General features: G+C 43.6%; 1 protein-coding gene across 1 annotated transcript in view; it reads right to left on the reverse strand.

Annotated features, from left to right (window-relative positions):
- The window catches only part of LOC111154234 (MALT1 paracaspase), a 59,031-nt gene extending 49,099 nt beyond the window's left edge, over positions 1–9,932 (reverse strand). The window contains exons 1-2 of the mRNA XM_022513714.1: positions 9,598–9,932; positions 861–1,027 (exon numbers count right to left, since the gene is read on the reverse strand). Coding sequence (XP_022369422.1) covers positions 861–1,027; positions 9,598–9,872 — 442 coding nt within the window. The 5' untranslated portion in view covers positions 9,873–9,932. The remainder of the gene's footprint in view (positions 1–860; positions 1,028–9,597) is intronic.
- Between the last annotated feature and the right edge of the window lie 5,424 nt (positions 9,933–15,356).

Below are 15,356 nucleotides of genomic sequence, written 5' to 3' on the forward strand. Positions count from 1 at the left end.
CTATTTCAACACGAGTTATATAAGTCCTACTCCTAGGGGCGCCTGGGTGGCTCATTTGGTTAACCATCTGCCTTTGACTCAGGTCATGATCCTGGGGTCCTAGGATCAAGCCCTGCATCGGGCTCCCTGCTCGACAGGGACTCTGCTTCTCCCTCTTCCTCTGTTCCTGCCATCCCCAATTTGCGCTCTCTGTCTCGCTCTCTCTCTAATAAATAAGTAAATTCTTGGAAAAAAAAAAAAAATCTTACCCCTAAATATTTTACTTTTTTTTTCCTTAAAGATTTTGTTTATTTATTTGACAAAGAGACAGCAAGAGAGGGAACACAAGCCGTGGGAGTGGGAGAGGGAGAAGCAGGCTTCCCTTAACAACTGAGCCACCCAGGCACCCCACTTTTTTTCTCCTTTTTTTTAAAGTAGGCTCCCCATCCAATGTGGGGCTTGAGCTCACGACCCTGAGATCAGAGTTGCATGCTCTCCCACTGGGCCAGCCAGGAGCCTCATCCCCTAAACACTTTAGCATATATCTCCTTGGAATAAAGACATTCTTCTACAGACTATACCACCATTATCACATGATTATTCCATAATACCTAATACATATGTTAAATCCAAATTGTTTTACTTGTCTCCAAAATGTCTTCTACAGTTGATGTTTTTGAACCACAATCCAATCAATGTTTATGTGTTGTATTTGCTTTTTATGTGTTCTTTAGTTTCAACCTGGAGGGAAAAAAATAAGTCTCCATACATTTACATTTTCCAAAAATATTCAATACAATTCACTGGCAAATGAGATATCTTCCTCCAAGTTTGTGTCCACAAACTCCTGGAGAACAGACTCCAGAGAAGAAAGAACCCACCTGGGGGGCTAAGAAGCAGAAGAACCTCCGTGTGCTCCATAGCCTGCAGGAAGTCACTCAGTTCCGTGACCGTGCAACCTTTCTCACCCAACAGTTTCAGTAAACATAAGCTTGGACTTCCTTCAGGCTCCAAGACTTTAAGAGAACACTGCTCCAAGTCCAGACAACTGCAAACAAACAGATTTAATTCAAGTCAACAGTTTTCACCAATATGATATGCCTGCTCTATGTCTGGCATGATTGCAGGTGTTGTCGGGATAAACCATGAGTTGCTGAGTGGTGAAAAGTTATTTCCATTATGAATGTTACTGTCCTTTCCTCCTCCTTCTGCCATCACAGGGAATTCCTCTTTACGCCCTTCTCCAACTCAGCTCCCAAGACTACTAAATCAGAAGATGAGAGAAATCTTGAGACAGGATGTGAAAGAAAGTTGGCTTTGATATTGATAAAAATTTTTACCTTTAATTTGGGAATTCGGAGTAGGAAGATCAGATACATTTCTCTCCTTGTTCTTGTGCTTTTAGAAAGCTTAATATGACCAAAAAAGGGCATAGATCTTTGAGACATCTTGAAAAATGAAAAAACTTAACATACAGAATTTTGTATTAGCAAAACCATGTGCTTACATTTGTATTCATATAAATAAAGATAGAGAACAGTGTTTGTTCTGCTTGATAACATTTTTATTACTAAGAATATGTGTTTGTTCTTAAATATACAGAATTAACTTTGAAAAGAGAGCCAACATTTGCCACGACATGGATGGAACTAGAGGGTATTAAGCTTAGCAAAATAAGTCAATCAGAGAAGACAACTATCATATGATTTCCCTGATATGAGGAAGTGGCGATGCAACGAGGAGGGTTTGGGGGTTAGGAAAAGAATAAATGAAACAAGATGGGATCGGGAGGGAGACAAAACATAAGAGACTCTTAATGGCACAAAACAAACTGATGGTGGCCGGAGGGAGTGGGGTAGGGAGAGGGTGGTGGGGTGATGGACATTGGGGAGGGTATGTGCTACGGTGAGTGCTGTGAAGTGTGTAAACCTGGCGATTCACAGACCTGTACCCCTGGGGCTAATGATACATTATATGTTTATAAAAAAATTTAAAAAATTAAAAAAAAAAAAAAAAGATAGCCAAGAAACTACAAGTAGTGATTTTCCTACAGAGGGGAGCCAGTTCAGCAAAGCTCACAGCTGGATGATTCAACTTTTCACTATAAAACCTTCTGTATTGTCGAGTTTTTTACTATAAGTGCTCATTTTTCCAATAATCTTTAGAAGACTATCATTGCTACGACAGTCAAAGTTCTTCTAAGTACCTAGAAATACCCTAACACATGGGTAAGACAAACGCCGGTCTTGGGTCAAACCTACCCAGTCACCTGATTTTGTAAACAGTTTTGTTGGAACACAGCCACGCTCCTTCACAGACATGATTACAAAGGTGGATGGCTGCTTTACTGTTATAACAGCAGAGGTGAGTCACTGGTCTGCAAACCTGAACCCATGGACTATTTAGCTCTTCAAAGAAAGAGTTGGCTGACCTCTGCTCCAAAGAATCTATTTTCTGTCTCACTGTCTTTTTGTTAGAACTATTTTTTTTTTTTACTATCACTATTTAACATACATATACCATTTCCTTTTTAATGTCATTGCGTTCAGTAGGCATATACAAGGTTAGAAAGGTTAAGATCAGACTACAGAAGGCCATAAATAATGAGACAAGTAGTATGGACTTTAACAATTTCATAGAAAGGGAAAGCACAAGTATGAAACATTCAAGAAAAGAAAAACAAAAGAGCCCCCCAAAATCTTCCTGAAGACACAAAACCAACAACAAAGGCCAACCAAAGCCTTTAGATAATCTCCATGATGTACTGTAGAATCTGCACCTCACAGCGACCTGTCCCTTTCCTGCCAAATTATAGTCCAATGTAAACTCTAGCTTCTCTGTGAGGTTCACCCAGACCACACAAATCCCCCAAGCACGTTAGACATAGTCTCCTGATGGGACTTATCTTATATATTAAAGGTTGACAAATTTCTGTAAAGGGCCACAGGGAAAATATTTTAGGTTTTATGGGCCACACAGTCTATTGCAAGTTCTTCTTTCTTGTCTTTTGTCTTACAATTTTTTAAATATGAAAACCAATCTTAGCCCATAAACTGCAAAAAGTTTATGCAGTGGCCCAAATCTGGCTCAGGGATTATTGTTTGCAGACCCCTGTTCTCTATGTCTCAGCTGACACAGTTTTATGTGAGCTTTTCTTTCACAAGTGTGTCTTCTCTACCTAACTAGATCACAGTACTCCTTGAAAATAGAAACCCCGTATTTTTAACCCCTCAATACCTAAAATCTGTCTTGCTCATGTTAATTATTCATAACTGAATGATAACTGTGTGGAATTTTTTAAAAGGTTTTATTTATTTGACAGAGACAGTGAGAGCAGGAACACAAATGGGAGGAGTGGGAGAGGGAGAAGCAGGCTCCCTGCTGAGCAGGAAGCCTGAAGAGGGGCTCGATCCCAGGACCCAGGGATCATGACCCAAGCTGAAGGCAGACACCCAACGACTGAGCCACCCAGGCACCCCTACTGCGTGAATTTCAATTGTAACTTAAAAGGCTGGAGGACTGGATAGATGGAAATGGTCAGACATAACAGTATCACAGCTATGCCAGATGCAAGGTAAGCAAGTTTTCATTTGACTTGGAACAGTCTTTTCTTTTTTTAGAGAGACAGGCCGGAGAGAGGGATAGAAAGAGAATCTTTTTTTAAAGATTTTATTTATGAATTTGTTAGAGAGAGGGGGAGAGTGAGAGCACAAGCATGGGAAGTGGTAGGCAGAGCAGGCAGAGGGAGTAGCAGACTCCTCTCTGAGCAAGGAGCCAGATGTGGGATTTGATCCCAGGACCCTGAGATCGGGACCTGAGCTAAAGGCAGATGCTTAACCATCTGAGCCACCCAGGTGTCCTATAGAGAAAGAATCTTAAGTAGGCTCCATGCTCAGTGCAGAGTCCGTCACAGGGCCTGATCTCATGACCCTAAGATCACGATGAACACACTTAACCCACTGAGCCACCCAGGCGCTCCTGGAGTATTCTTAACCCACATTCATTTTGATAGGTTTTATTAAAAGGCTACCATAGCATTTATATAACAGTCTTTCAAGATTTATAATTCTGTGGTGAAGTTGGTAATCTCATAACTTTAGGAAAAAAAAGTTTCTAACCAAAATAATTTTAATACTAGTATCACCTATCTCATAGGATTGTTAGAATTAAATTAGATAATCCATGCTATAAGTACTTAGCACAGTGCTTGGCAAAAAATAAGCACTCAATAAAAGTGAGTTCTTACTATGCAATAAAAATATGGGCTATTAAAAGAACATCAGTTTCCTAATTATGCTGGTTCTGAAACTGTTCTCGCTTTTCTAAAAAAAGGTTTTGATTAGTTACTAGTTTAGTAACCTGATCATTCCTTCAAGGCCTCCTGTCTCTATACTCACTAGGTATTCTTTTCTAAGTGTCTCAGTTAAATGCGTATATTCAATACTCTATTTTTGTTAAATGTGAGTCATCATAACATATGTCAACTGTTCCCAAATTCTGGACGGCAGACTAGTGGCAGCACAATCTAAAGTCCACAGTAAAATGATAAAGATAAGGACAGTAAGACTGCCTTTTAATCTGAGATGGTCTTCCCTATTTTTTTAGTGTTAAAGTCTCATTTCTCCTACGGACTAATGGTGACTATGATGAAAGTAACAATGAAAGTTGCAGATGCCCGCCACTCCTCTATTCGGTAAAATTTTCTTCCCTTAGTCCCTGTAACACCCAGGTCAAGAAACCAGTATTAAAGATAATAGAAGGATTACCATTCTTTTAGATAATTAGAATATAAGATCTAAAAAAACAAGGATGCTGTATGCTAAATATAATTTTTTTTAAATGATTCAGAAAGGTGGTCAAAATCTGGTACATAAAATTCAGAAGCCATCTCACCAAATGCGGCCAAGTGATGCTTTGATGTTTATACTGAGACAGAAAAAAGCGAAAAACAATGACTTCTTTCTTCCAAATGAAGAAAGAGGTCGAGCTGAAGCAGACAGAAATTTCCAATACAAGACACACAGGAGAAAAATAAGATTCTGTATCTCCTTTTCTTTTTTACTGATTTTCCGCCTGGGCACTGGCTTTCAGCTCAGATGATGCTTCTATATACCAGACTCTTTCTTTCCTTTTTTAGTTACATTCCTGTAAGACTGTGCTTTGAAGTGGTTTCTACCAGCCCTAATTTGGAATTTCTCATTTAAGTTAAAAGACTATTACCGAAACAAATGGGCTTTGCTCTTAAGAAAATATATTTGTATTTCTCTTTACTTCAAAAAATATATAATCAAATAGAACACATCATACATCCCTTAGGGTACAAACCACGGCACTGCTTTTCGGTCCTTTTGCTTCTTTTCTTGGAACATTTACTCTTTGAAATCTCTCTTCGTTAATTCAGCAACTACTTATTAATCATCTAAAATAGGCCATTTTCCCTAGGTATTTAGGATACTGCAGGAAACAAGACAAAATTCCCTATTATCCTGGATTTTCCTACAAGATATAAATATATATATATATGTACACACAGGCAGACAAACAGAGGCGTGTGTGTGGTGTGTGTATCCATCCAATGGTCATAAGTGCTCTGAAGAACAAACAAAGCAAAGCAGGGGGCTGAGCAATGCTGGAGCAGATGTACGGGGTCATTTTAAATCATGTGATCAGAGAAGACCTCACTGAAGGAGGTGACCTGTAAGCAAACACTTGAAGAGGTGAAGTCTTACGGTTCACCTGTGGAGGCTAGCTCAGACTATGGAAGAGCAAGTCCAAAGACCTTCCTGCAAGTGTGCAGAGAGTAGAAAAAGGGAGGAAGATAATGGGGTCCAAGAGGTACCTGGTAACTAACTGGTGTTTTTATCCTGAAAGAGAAAAGCAATTAAAAGGTTTTGAGCAGAGGAAAGGTAAGACCCACTGAATATTCAAAAGAGTAGTAATTCTCACTGAATGAGAATATGCTGAGAATAGCCTGGGGACAGGGGCCAAGCAGAAGTGAGGCGCCTGCTGGAATGCTCCAGGTGAGAGAGGGCAGTGGCCAGCCCAGGGCTGAGGCCGAGGAGGTTGGATTCTGGATGCACACCGAAAGCATAGCAGATGCCGATGGGACATGGTATATAAAAGGGGACTCAGGAATGACTTGAAGTGTTGGGATTGAGCAATCAGAGTGGTACAGTTGCCATTTCCTGGGATAAAGAAAAACTACGTGAAAAACAGGTCTGTGGGGGAAGACATGCCAAGTTTGGGACATGCTACCCTTAAGATATCTTAGTCATTCACGACGAGATGGCAAATCGGCATCTACAGGTATGAATCCAGGGGGTTCAAAGCAAAGATACAGACTGAAGATACGAACTGAGAGGAATCCACCCAAGTAGGTATAGTCCTGAGACTTAGGGATACGCTGAGAAGGGGATTGGGTGAAGACACGGAGGTCCAAACTTCAGACACTGAAGAGACAGACCAGAGGGACAGAGACAGGAGGAGAGCCTTTGTTTCAGCTTTGCACACGTTCTCAATCTTACCACAAACTGCAGGAGGGCAGGAGTCTGCAGCTACAGCAGGTGCGCAGGGATGGTTTTCCTTGGTCTGAGTCCCCGAGCCCCCTTCCTAAGCTCCCTCCTGCATGGAGTTCCAGCAGCGTTAGAGCCTCCTGAAAGCTGTCACCTAATAGGGTGTGGTGACACCACGACACAGTTGTTTCACTCAGAACCTGCTTCTATCTGCACTGACAGCAAAGGCTGTTCAGTATCAGGGCGGTCTGGAATGGAATTAGGGCTGAGTTTGTATTTAGGGCACTCCTGTATACACATGGCTTACCAAACCGTAAGCCAGGACTGATTGTGAGTCACCCATAATTATATGAAAACATTTACAACTACTCCTAATCTCTGATGGACAGTTCAGGATGGACTCTTGGGTTTTCTTCATTAAATTCTCATCTATCTGAGGAAACATGTATATAGTCAGAAAAAAGGGAAGAGAAACACTAGGCAACCTTGGAAGATTTTAGGGAGAAAGTCCACAACCTCATGGGAACTACTGTCCACTTGGACCCTCACACTTCATTTCCTTGATCTGACACTAGAGAAAAATACCTCTGGGACTTTCTGCTATGAGAGATGCTCTTCTAGCACCAGTATGAAATTACTCTGAAATAGCTTTTTTGTCTTAAATAGAGTAGGCATCACCAGCTTACCTTGCCCACTCAGATGTCACACTCCAGCCTCTAAGCGCCCAGTGCTAACCTTTTGTTATACCAGTTTAATTCCAATTTCAGTAGGTATATGACTTCACTATTCCCCAATTTTCTAACTTGCAGGGGTGCCCCGACTCTCACCACCACTCACCTATTCTGAACTAATCTTCTTTATCTTTGGAAGACTGGTGAAATCCCATCTATTTCTTTTCAGACATCCAACTCTGGAACTTGCCAGATTCCACGAATGCGTGCACTTTGTTGCCTGGGAGGCAAGACTGCCCTTCTCTCTATACTACCTTCACCAGAGATGTGGCCTCAGACCTTTCTGTTAGTTTGCCACACGAACCATTCTGCGGCCTTTGGCAAAAGCTGACTGAACGCTTGGGAAGGAACACTGAGCACCTGATGTCAGGTATCCACTGCTTCAGCCATGCTTCCTCAGTGGCAGGGCCTTCCTTTCTTCTCTTTCCTCCACTGCCAAATTGGAGTCCTTACTCCCAGGCCCTCCTCAGGGAAGTCGAGAGCATTCCCTAGCTAGCGTACTAACCACAAACCAACCAATCATAGATCTGATGATCCTATCCCCAGAGAAGACAACTTTTTACACTGTTATGAAGTCCAGAAATTCAGAAATCTACAGACACAGTGTAATAGTATTTTGGATTTTCTTTGCATAGCCCCTTCTCCCTAAGAGAAGCACTGTTTTTTCCTAGAACAGAAAAGTGTGCTGTCTGCTCAATTTTGCAAGTTTATCACTTGTTAATTCCAACTTCACATCCTTACTCCTCTCTGTGGCTAAAGAACCCTAAATCATTATGATCCTGGCTTAACCCCAAACTCTGAAACTCAAGGTTGTTGCGAGGGCTAAAGTAGACAATGCAAGTAAACACTTAATGTGTTGCTATATACTAAGTGCTCAATAAATGACAACCCATTGTTATTATTATTCACACCCAACATAGCATTTAACGTGTTATTTGTGAATGTCCCAGAATAACAGTCCATTACTAGAGAGGTCCTTGTGAATAGGAACTAAATATTTGTCATCGTTTTCTCTTCCGGAACTTCCAGCTCCTAACAGGCACTCAATAAACATAAAATCGTGAATGAATGACTCCCTTCTCAATTCAAGAATATAGTGTCTAAGGTTCTATGCAGAACACACAGACTCTGAACTCATGTCCCCTGTTCTGGAGGAGTTCATAAGAAAGTGTACAAATAATTATAGTCCAAGAGAAAGTTTAGTCATGTTAGAAGTTAAAAAAACAACAACAACACAACAACAAAAAACTTCTAAGGGATTCCCAGCCAGGCAGATCAAAATCCTAACAACAGCAGAGAGCAGTGGTTCTAAGTGGGGTCTGGGCATCCCTAGTGCAGTTCCTGAGATCCTGTCACGGGCTCTGCAAGGTCCAAACGATTTTTTACAGTAACACTGAGATGGTACTTATCGTTTTCATTCAGTCTCTGAGGAAGTGTACATTGTGGAGTATCTAGTGTTACATGACCTGGGACAGTGCAACAGACCAAATGCAGAAGCCCCTAAAGGGGGGCTGTTCTCTGCAATAAAGGCAAGACCTCGAAGAGACCTTTAAAATGTAAAACAATGCCACTTTTCCAACAAAGTTTGTTTGTTTTGGAAAAGTTTTGTTTTCCCACAAAAACATGTAGTTTCTGTCAACGTGTAACAGCTTGTTCTTTTAAGAAGAGTTAATATTTTTAATGTTCCTTAGTTTTAATTCCTAATATGGTAACTCAGCATACATTACATGTGTGTAATGCATAGAACCCACATTAAAAACTCTGGGGTCCTCAATAATTCTTAACAGTGTGAAGAAGTCCCGAGACCAAAAGTCCGCAGTTCCTAGCCTGGGAAGAGGAAAAACAGTTTGACTTCGAGCTCAGTGCTCACGGTGAAGTCAACAAGAGAACCCGGTAAGTTGGTTTGACGGAGGAAGATGGATGGCAGTTTTCGTTTCAGCCTTTCCCATCATCATCCTCTCCTACATAAAAACTTCCAGGAAATCCTTCGCTTTCATTCTCTCTTCACCTGCACTTCTGCGGCTTAGCCTTCCTTCGGTCTTCCCGGTCCGCGCCCACATCCCGTTCTTTCGCACCCTGGGTCTTTTGGAACGACAGCCCGGACCTAGTGGTTTGCAGACAGCCTGCCTTCTCTCCAGATCCTCCCGGGTCGACCTCCGCGGCTCGCTTTCAGTGGAGCCCCCGGGGAGGAGGGTCCAAGCTGGGATCTCTGGCATTCCCACGCTTTTCCGACCGAGTCCCCTCTCCGCGCCCGGTTCACCGCAGCGGCCCCCGCCGCGCTCCAGCCGCCGGAGCATCGGTCCTCCCACCCGGGTGGCCGCTCGCTCCCGCCCCGCACGCCCCTGACCCACGCCCCCCGCGCCCCCGTCCCTCACCTGAGCCGGAGGCGCCCCCGACTTCCCGCCACCTCGGCCAGCCTCCTCCAGCCCCGGCCCTCGGGCGCTCGGTCCAGGCTCCCACTGAGTCTCCGCAGCAGCGGCTCCGGAAGGCGGTTGAGGGTCGCGCCGGCCGAAGCGGGGAGTGGCGGCCCCGACGGCGCGGCCGGAGGCGGCTGCAAGGCCGGGGGCGACGGGGCCTGCAGCAGCTCCCCGCACAGCGACCCGTCCGTCGCCGGCGACCCCGCGACTTGCGTTGCTCCCCCCGGGCGCATCGCGGGCCTCGGCTCCAGCGAACCTTCCGCTTGCCCCCTCGCTCGCCCCGGCGCCGCGGAGGCAGGGGCGGAAGGAAAAATCCGGCGAGGTCGCACCGCACTCTGAGGAGGAAGCTCCGCTCCCCGCCCTGCAGAGACAGGTTTGCCGGGGGAAGCCGGGCGGGCGGGCCACGCCTGCAGCGCCGAGGGGGCGGGGCCTCTGGCGGGGCGGGGCCTCTGCGCGCGTGCGCGCACTGCGCTTTTTCTCCGCCTTTCCCCCCGCCGCCCGCTCGCGGAGGCGCGCGCTTCGGAACTGGGGAGGTGGAGTCCGGGCTTAGCAGGAACGGTCGGGCGGCTGCAGCTGGGGCAGGAAGCGGTGGAGGAGCTACGCCCGGGCGGCTCCACTTGGGCTAGGAAGCCTGCGGCGTCGGGGCTTCCCGAGACCGTGGGAGGAGGATTGCCTCAAGCCGGAGACCGGAGCTCGCGGCTCTCCACCGCCGGCCCCTCGCCGCGCTCAGCTGACTCAGTGACTTGCGTGTGCCAGCACCCGCGTTGGGCAACCTCAGTCGAGGCTTCCTCGTTTTAGGGCTTGATGTGTATGGCACTGCTAAGGGAAGTGGTTCCTAGACATCAGATACCTAATGGAAATTTGCTTGAAACCGGTGCCTAGACTTTTTTTTTTTCTTTCAACTGGGCGGCAGATCTTGGAAATGATCGTTTTTAGCAGGAATTACTTGGTTTCCTCTGAGTCTGACTGCTTCCCATTAAACACTATAGAGTAGTTTGGGGCAAAAGGGAAGCAATTTATCGAATGTGACCAGCTAGGTACTCTCAGACAGAAGGCTTCCTTGCCCAATTTCCGGTGCCATTAGCTTTTGCATCACATAGGACAACAGGATTTTCTGTAGCAATTTGGGTACCCAAATTCCCCCTCACCTCTGGCGAGGTAATTAGTTGCTCTATACGTTCTCCCATCACATTCTAGCACAAGCAGTCACTATCCCTTTTCATCCGGTGTTAAGTGCAGAGTTCCGAAAGCAGTGTAATGGCTAAGTGCACGACCTTTAAGACCCAGAAAGATCTGCTGGATTCTCGTTTTATGACTTTGAATCAGTTACTTAATTTTCTGCCTCATCTGTTAAAATGGAATTGAAAATATAGTAGAATGTATAGAGTTGTTACCAGAATTAGGGGACTTGATGTAAGTAAAGCATTAACTCTGCTTGTCGTATAGTAGATAACAAATGCAAGCTATTATCCTTGGAAATGCAAAAGCTCGTTTCACACTCAGTTTGACTTGGTAAACCTTTCCCAGTCACTTCTGGTGCCGTCCTGTTTTGTTCTTAGTCATTGAACATATATGAGAGTCTATTAGCTGCACGTGCCAATTATGGAAATCAAGTTTTCTAGTTTTTATTGGTCTAGTCTTTATTAGTCGACTGGTCTTTCAAAATTGAGATTCAACAAACTTCTTTTTTCTAAGTCTGCTACATGGAAGGTGTTGCTTATGCAGCTACTCACACGTGCCTAGGGATCAAAATGCACATCTATCTTATCCACCCTGGGAAAATCCTTACCAATTTGATCTTTGTCCAGTACAGCTCAGCTAGATACTAACAGTGTCCATCCCCTCCCATCTCCTCTTCAGCTTCTCCTCTTTTCCTAGGAGGACTGCCTCCTTCATTTCCCTCTAGTCTAGGTCCTGTTTTCCACCTTGCAATTTTATTATTTTTTTTTAAAGTAGGCTCTACCCCGGTGTGGGGCTTGAACTCATGACCTTAGAACAAGAGTCGCATGCTCTACCAACTGAGACAGCCAGGTGTCTTGAAGTTTCCTAACCTATTCAGTCACCCCATCCAGCACCCTCTAACTTCTGCCATGGGCTGACATTACATTTTATGATTGGTCTTTTTCTCCTCCTAATCAAATATTAATATTTTTATTATGTCATTTCACCCCCCTGTGGTTCTTTGAAGGGGCATAATGGTTTAATAGGGAAAGTTATGACCTTTCGAATTAGCCCTGAATTTGAATCTTGATGCTGCCACTTATTGAAGACATGACTTTAGGCAATTTCCTTGACCTCTCAGCTTCAATTTCTACATCTGTAAAAAGCAGAGATAATAGTACCTGCTTCAAAGGATATTATGAGAATTAAATGAGAGATAATAATGTATATGGATAAAAGCTGTTTGGGAGTAGATGCAGGGTTTACTAGCCCTCTCAAAATCGCCACGTTAATGTTGGGAACAAAATAATAAACAGTAATTCAGCTTCTCTTCCTGTACCAACCATTACAATTATACAGAGATAGGAGAAACATTGAGAGTGGAGATCTGGCTTTTAAATGCACCTTAAAAGTTCATGCATATCTTTAGAGGATATCCTTGGGAGCTCTTCCTCCTTATTTGAAAGTGATGTAGGTCTTTGTGACTCCAGACAGTCTGCAAGAAGCTTGTGGTCTCTTTCTATGGAAAATCCATTGATGGAATCTTCAAAATACAAATCTGGAAACTGACTCATAGATTTCTCTTCCTTTATACAATTTGACTCTAGATGGTACTTTAAAAATGCCAGAACAACATGTTATTTCATATCTGGACAGGTTTTCAAAGGCCCAGTGCAGGGGAAAACCTGCGGGTCCTGGGACTGGTATACGACGGAGAGGAAGGAAGCAGGAGTCTTGTGACTTAAATGGTACCCCTTGTCTTCCACCCTTATTCCATACCAGCACCTTTCATATCCTCTGACTCAGCTCTGTGTTGAGGCCACTCAGTGCACCCTCGGACACAAGGCTCCCCACATTCACTGCCCCTTCTTGCTGCTATCTCCCAAAGGATTAGGGTCATTTTCCCATTTTAACTTCAACTTTGGAATAGTAACTAAGTGTTGTAATAGCATTCCATACTTTTTCGTCATAATGAATCATCCAGAGCAAACACATTTATTTGTCTACATTCATTCATTCACTCATTCATTCAGTTATTAACAAATATTTACTGATGCCTACCTTGTGCCAGGCTCTGTTAAAGGATAGTTTTTATTAAGGCTTTTTTGGGGGAGGGCGCAGTTTTAGACTCATGGCAAAATTGAGGGGAAGATATAGAGATTTCTCATATACCCTCTGCTCCCACACAGGCACCACCTCCCCCATTATCAACATCTTGCAGCAGAGTGGTACACTTGTTTTAACTGATGACCCTCCACTGACACATAACCACCCCACGTCCATAGTTTCTATTAAGGTTCACTCTTGGCGTGGTACATTCTGTGAGTTCAGACAGATGTATACTAACATGTATCCACCATTATGGTGTTATACAGATGGTATCTTCACTGCCCTAGAAATCCTCTGTGGGCCACCTGTTCATCCCTGTGCCCTTGAACTCCCATGAGACTATCGACAGATAGTTGAGGAGTGATTTATGAGATGGAAGACATTCATGGGCAACACAGTCACTTCGTTATCACCACCTTTCCTTCCGATTCAAGAGAACATATCTGAGCACTGGTATGATGATAGAAATAATTTTAGGTATCATGATAGATATGGCATTGTGATAGGGAAAGTCTTGAATCAGGTCTAATTTTAGTATATGTGCTGCCGAAGCGAGCATGAATCAGGTCTAATTGATAATCTACAAAGCAAATCATTCAGAAACTCTGATACTTACATGATCACTACTAACTAATCACTGGGGACACATTTCAGCTGAAAATGGGAACTGCAATTGAGGTGCCACTTCTCATGGCCAGGAGACACTTTGTTGGGGTTTTCAAAAGAGTACTTTTCATCCACCCGGTCGTATTCAGACTTTGTGACAAAAACAACTGCATTGGGCTTCAGTAAAATTAATGAAGGAAGTCACTCCATAATGTTTACCAACTACCAATCAGTACTCTCTTAGGATGTAGGAGGAACACTGGTATTCCTCATGTTTGGCTCTACTTAAGAATCACGTGAGGGCAGGGTGCCTGGAGGGCTCATTTGGCTGGGTGTCCTGCTCGTGATTTCAGCTCAGGTCATGATCTCAGGGTTGTGGGATTAACCCCTGTGTCAGGCTCCGTGCTCAGCCCGGAGTCTGCTTGAGATTCTCTCCCTTTCCCTTTGCCCCTCACCACGCTCGTTTGCTCTCTTTCTCTCTCTCAAATAAATAAATCTTTTTTTTTTAAAGATTTTATTTATTTATTTGACAGAGAGAGAGGTCACAAGTAGGCAGACAGAGACAGAGAGGTGAAGCAGGTTCCTCGCTGAGCAGAGAGCCCGATGCGGGCCTCCATCCCAGGACCCTGAGATCCCGACCTGAGCGGAAGGCAGAGGCTCAACCCACTGAGCCACCCAGGTGCCCTCAAATAAATAAATCTTAAAAGAAAAAAAAAAAAAAAGAATCACATGAGGGCATGGCCAATCATCAAAAAGTTAAATGTGCACTTTGACAGCACATGTATGGAAATTGGGATTACACAAAGAAGATCAATTTGCCCTTGAGCAAGGATGACAACAAATTTGTGAAGCATTCCATATATGTTTTTTTGTATCTGTATGAGATGATGGATGTTAATGAAACTGTTGTGATAATCACTTCACAATACAAGTAAGTCAAATCATTATGCTGTTCAACAATTATATCTCAATGAAATGGGGAAAAAATTAGACATAGAATTACCATATGATCCAGTAATCCCACTTCTGGGTTTATAGCCAAAAGAACTGAAGGCAGGTACTCAAACAGATCCTTGTACACCAATATGCATAGATAGCCTCGTTCACAGTAGCCAAAAGCTGGGCAGACAAAATGTCCATTAACAAGTGAATGGGTAAACAAAATGTGGTATGTACATGCAATGCGATATTACTCAGCCTTAAAAAGGAAGGAAATGCTGACACAGGTTTACAACATGTAAGAACTTAGAAAGCATTACGTTAAGTGAAATAAATTAGTCACAACATGATAAATACTGTATGATTCCAATTATATGAGGTACCTAAAAGAAAAATTCATAGAGACTGAAAGTAGATAGAGGGTACCAGAGCTTGCAGGGGGAAAGAGAATAGGGAATTATTGTTTAGTGGATACCCTCTTGTTTGGCATAGTGAAAAGGTTCTGGAAATGGATAATGCACCGTATTGTGAATGTACTTCATGCCACTAAATTGTATGCTTAAAAATGGCAAAAATGGTAAATTTTGTTATATATAGTTTACCAACACACACAAAAAGAATCACCCAAGGAACCTGAAAAACATACAGATCCCTGGGCTGTAGTCCTCAGAGACGCTAATTTTAGTTGGTCTCAGATGGAGCAATAGTAGTTTTTAATGTATCCCTCAGGGTATTCTAATGTACAGAAGGGATGCTGAACTTCCAGGCCAGTGAGGCTCAGCTTTGATTACACGTTAGAACCATTTGGCGAGTTTTAAAATACACTGATATCGGGGCGCCTGGGTGGCTCAGTGGGTTAAAGCCTCTGCCTTCAGCTCGGGTCCTGAGACCCAGGGTCCTGG

The sequence above is a fragment of the Enhydra lutris genome, unplaced genomic scaffold, assembly GCF_002288905.1.
Source record: "Enhydra lutris kenyoni isolate GAN:26980312 unplaced genomic scaffold, ASM228890v2 scaffoldscaffold36, whole genome shotgun sequence".
NCBI lineage: Eukaryota > Metazoa > Chordata > Mammalia > Carnivora > Mustelidae > Enhydra > Enhydra lutris.